The 2,795-nt window shown below is 39.1% G+C and overlaps 1 protein-coding gene across 1 annotated transcript; it reads left to right on the top strand.

Annotated features, from left to right (window-relative positions):
• The first annotated feature begins 207 nt into the window (after positions 1–207).
• Positions 208–2,173, top strand: LOC129307348 (ubiquitin-like protein 5). The gene is made up of 2 exons (XM_054948284.1): positions 208–495; positions 1,959–2,173. The coding sequence occupies exon 1, from the start codon at positions 273–275 to the stop codon at positions 492–494; it is 222 nt and encodes a 73-aa protein (XP_054804259.1). The 5' UTR covers positions 208–272; the 3' UTR covers position 495; positions 1,959–2,173.
• The last annotated feature ends 622 nt before the right edge of the window (positions 2,174–2,795 follow it).

Here is a 2,795-nt window from a genome sequence, read left to right as displayed (position 1 = left end):
TCTTTGGAGAAAATATCATCCGAAGCGGTCGGGTGTGACGAGGCAAGGTCAAAATAGCGTCGCACCATATCTTGGGCCTGTGCCACCGACTCTAAAGCCCACTTCACAAGTTGGCCGAAAGAATGTCATGAAACCCGCTACGCAAGGAATCCTGAAAAATCTAAAACTCCTCCTCGCTATATAAATGCCAGGCGTTGCTTTGGAGTCGTCTTGTATTTCGCAATCTCAAATTATTGGGAATTAGGGTTTCAGGCTTGGCGACTGAGTCGAAGATGATCGAGGTCGTGTTAAACGATCGATTGGGTAAGAAGGTGAGGGTGAAATGCAACGACGATGACACAATAGGCGACCTGAAGAAGCTGGTGGCGGCGCAGACGGGCACCAGAGCTGACAAAATTCGCATTCAGAAGTGGTACACCATTTACAAGGATCATATCACCCTGAAAGATTACGAGATTCACGATGGCATGGGCCTCGAACTCTACTACAATTGAGGTGTTTTTTTCTTTGCATTCGTTTTCTCATATTTTCTTTCGCTTAATTGTCCTGTCTCTGTTCTGTGTCGTGGGTCTTAATGCGACAATTGAAAAGTTTTATGTTGTGTGAACTATTTCGTTATGGTGAACTTTGAGTTTCTTCATAATTGTTGTGTTTATGTTTAGGAAGTCGATGATCAGTGATACTGGAACTTCCGTAGGCGCAAATATGTTTGTAAGCCCCGTTTGTCGGATCATTGACCGATAATAGAACAAGTCAATTTTATTTTGCGGAACTCTTTGATCAGTTTGATTCCAATGGTTAATACTGTGGATTGAGGGCTTCGACAATTTTTTTTTTTTTGTTAGAACAATTGCAGTGTTTCCATTATTTTGCTTCTGGACATATTGTATGTGACTTCGAATTTATCTTTGTCGTTAGAATTACATCTCAGAAATTATATTTATTTGTTAAAACTTTTCGCGTGCTCAGAAGTGATATTTATTGGATTATGCCAGGGCTGGGGCCCCAAGAGGGAACAAAAAAGATTAAACTATTGTTGGTAGTTGTCTTTTTCAAGTTATTGGCTTGCTTTTGTAGTTATAGACTATAGTTCATCATTGTGTTTGTGGTAATTGAACCGGGCAAGTTGATGGGATGATATTTAGTGTGATTGTGGCCTCATAATATATGAGGCAGGACGCTGTGTGCTTGTCAAGTTCATATCAGTGTCCCTGCTTCTAGGACAATTCTTTCCCTTTTTTAAATCAAGTCATGGTAGCTGTTGAGTGCTTGGCAAGATAAGGAGACGTTGACACTGTTTCAGTGGATTTCTATTGCCCTGGAATGTGTGGATGTTCATATTATTAAGTTTTATTCTTCAGGCCCTAGAAGGCTATAACCTATACACCTAAGGGTCTACTGTTAATTAGTTTTTCTTAGTATCTAGCTGGAGGCACTTTACTGAATGCATTGGGGAAGTTGACTGCAACAAGCATACTTTGTTGTACTGTCACAAATATGCCCCATGATATGTAGAAGCTTTATAATATCCTGATGTTACTTTATGGGGAGTTACTGCTGACCTTTCTATGGCATTCAAGGAATCTGACGTGAGATTTTGAGTTGATTTCAGTCGTAGTTTTTTGAACTCGGCATTCTTTACACATAATCAGAATGATTACATGATTAACTAGGTTATCATTTTTCCAAGTTTCTGTGGTCATCAATCTTAAGGTGAAAGAAATATTTGGTGCCATTGCTAATTGCGTATTTGGGGATGCGCATTCCTCATGTTTATGGTTGAATTCTTATCATTGCATCTGTGGCATGCATAATGAAGAATGTGCGCGCGCGCGCGCGTATCGTGGTTGAAACACCTGCACTTGCTTTTTCTTTTTTTTTTAATAAAAATTAATTAAGAAATAATGTTTCTTTTCGTGGTCTTGCATTATGGTAAAACTGTTTTCTTTTTGTTTCAGGGCTTTTATGTGGCTAAGCGCTGGGAGTAGCATCGATGTTTCGGATGTAACTGTAATTTATGTATTCTGGTATACGCAAGACTCGTTGGTTTGGAATAATGTATCTATGTATGCTACTCGCTTCTGGTTTTTACATGTCTGCAGTCTGATCTAATGGTGATTGGCCAAATCTCTGATAATTGCCAATTGCTTATGTCTCTTTTGCCCTCTTTCAAGTTTCAACCTTTGCCTCCTCCTGTTACTTTCTGGTGGATTTTGGGGCTAGGCTTCGCGACATCAATTGTCTGTAAAAAGTACATTCAAACTTGCATAAAAGTTTTGGATTAGAGTTTATAGATATGATTCCTGATAAAATCTTGATTAGAATTGAGTTGAAGTTAATCGTAATGTGATTAGTGCTTTAATATTAGTTTTAAAATGGTTTTGGCAATACAAATCATGTTTCTATGATCTCGCCACAGCCCCATTAATGCTCACGGCAGAACGCAGTTTGAGAGAATATCAATTTCGTTCAGACTTGTCTTGGGGCTACATACTTAAACGTGGTTTTGGGCCTGCAAACCATGTTTTGGAGGTCCGAGCACGTTTTAAACAAAGCCGAGCCCTTCAAGAGTTTGGTTCGTGTATTAACAAGATTAGGGAGATGTCAATCGGGACGATGTATTGAGGACAAGAAAAATTTGGACAATGTATGTTCTACGTTGTATGTTTCGTTGGAAAAAGTTGTGTTTACAAGTCATGATAATACGCACGTCAGGTTCATGTCACAGTGATAACGTGGTAACATCAGCTGTGAATTGCTCAACATGAATTTTAACTTTCCTTGAGCTTGAGATC

The sequence above is a fragment of the Prosopis cineraria genome, unplaced genomic scaffold (assembly GCF_029017545.1).
Source record: "Prosopis cineraria cultivar Desert tree isolate PC_DT_omini unplaced genomic scaffold, ASM2901754v1 PC1, whole genome shotgun sequence".
Lineage (NCBI taxonomy): Eukaryota > Viridiplantae > Streptophyta > Magnoliopsida > Fabales > Fabaceae > Prosopis > Prosopis cineraria.
Note: the sequence above shows the minus strand (reverse complement) of the source record. Positions and strands in the feature narration are given on the sequence as shown.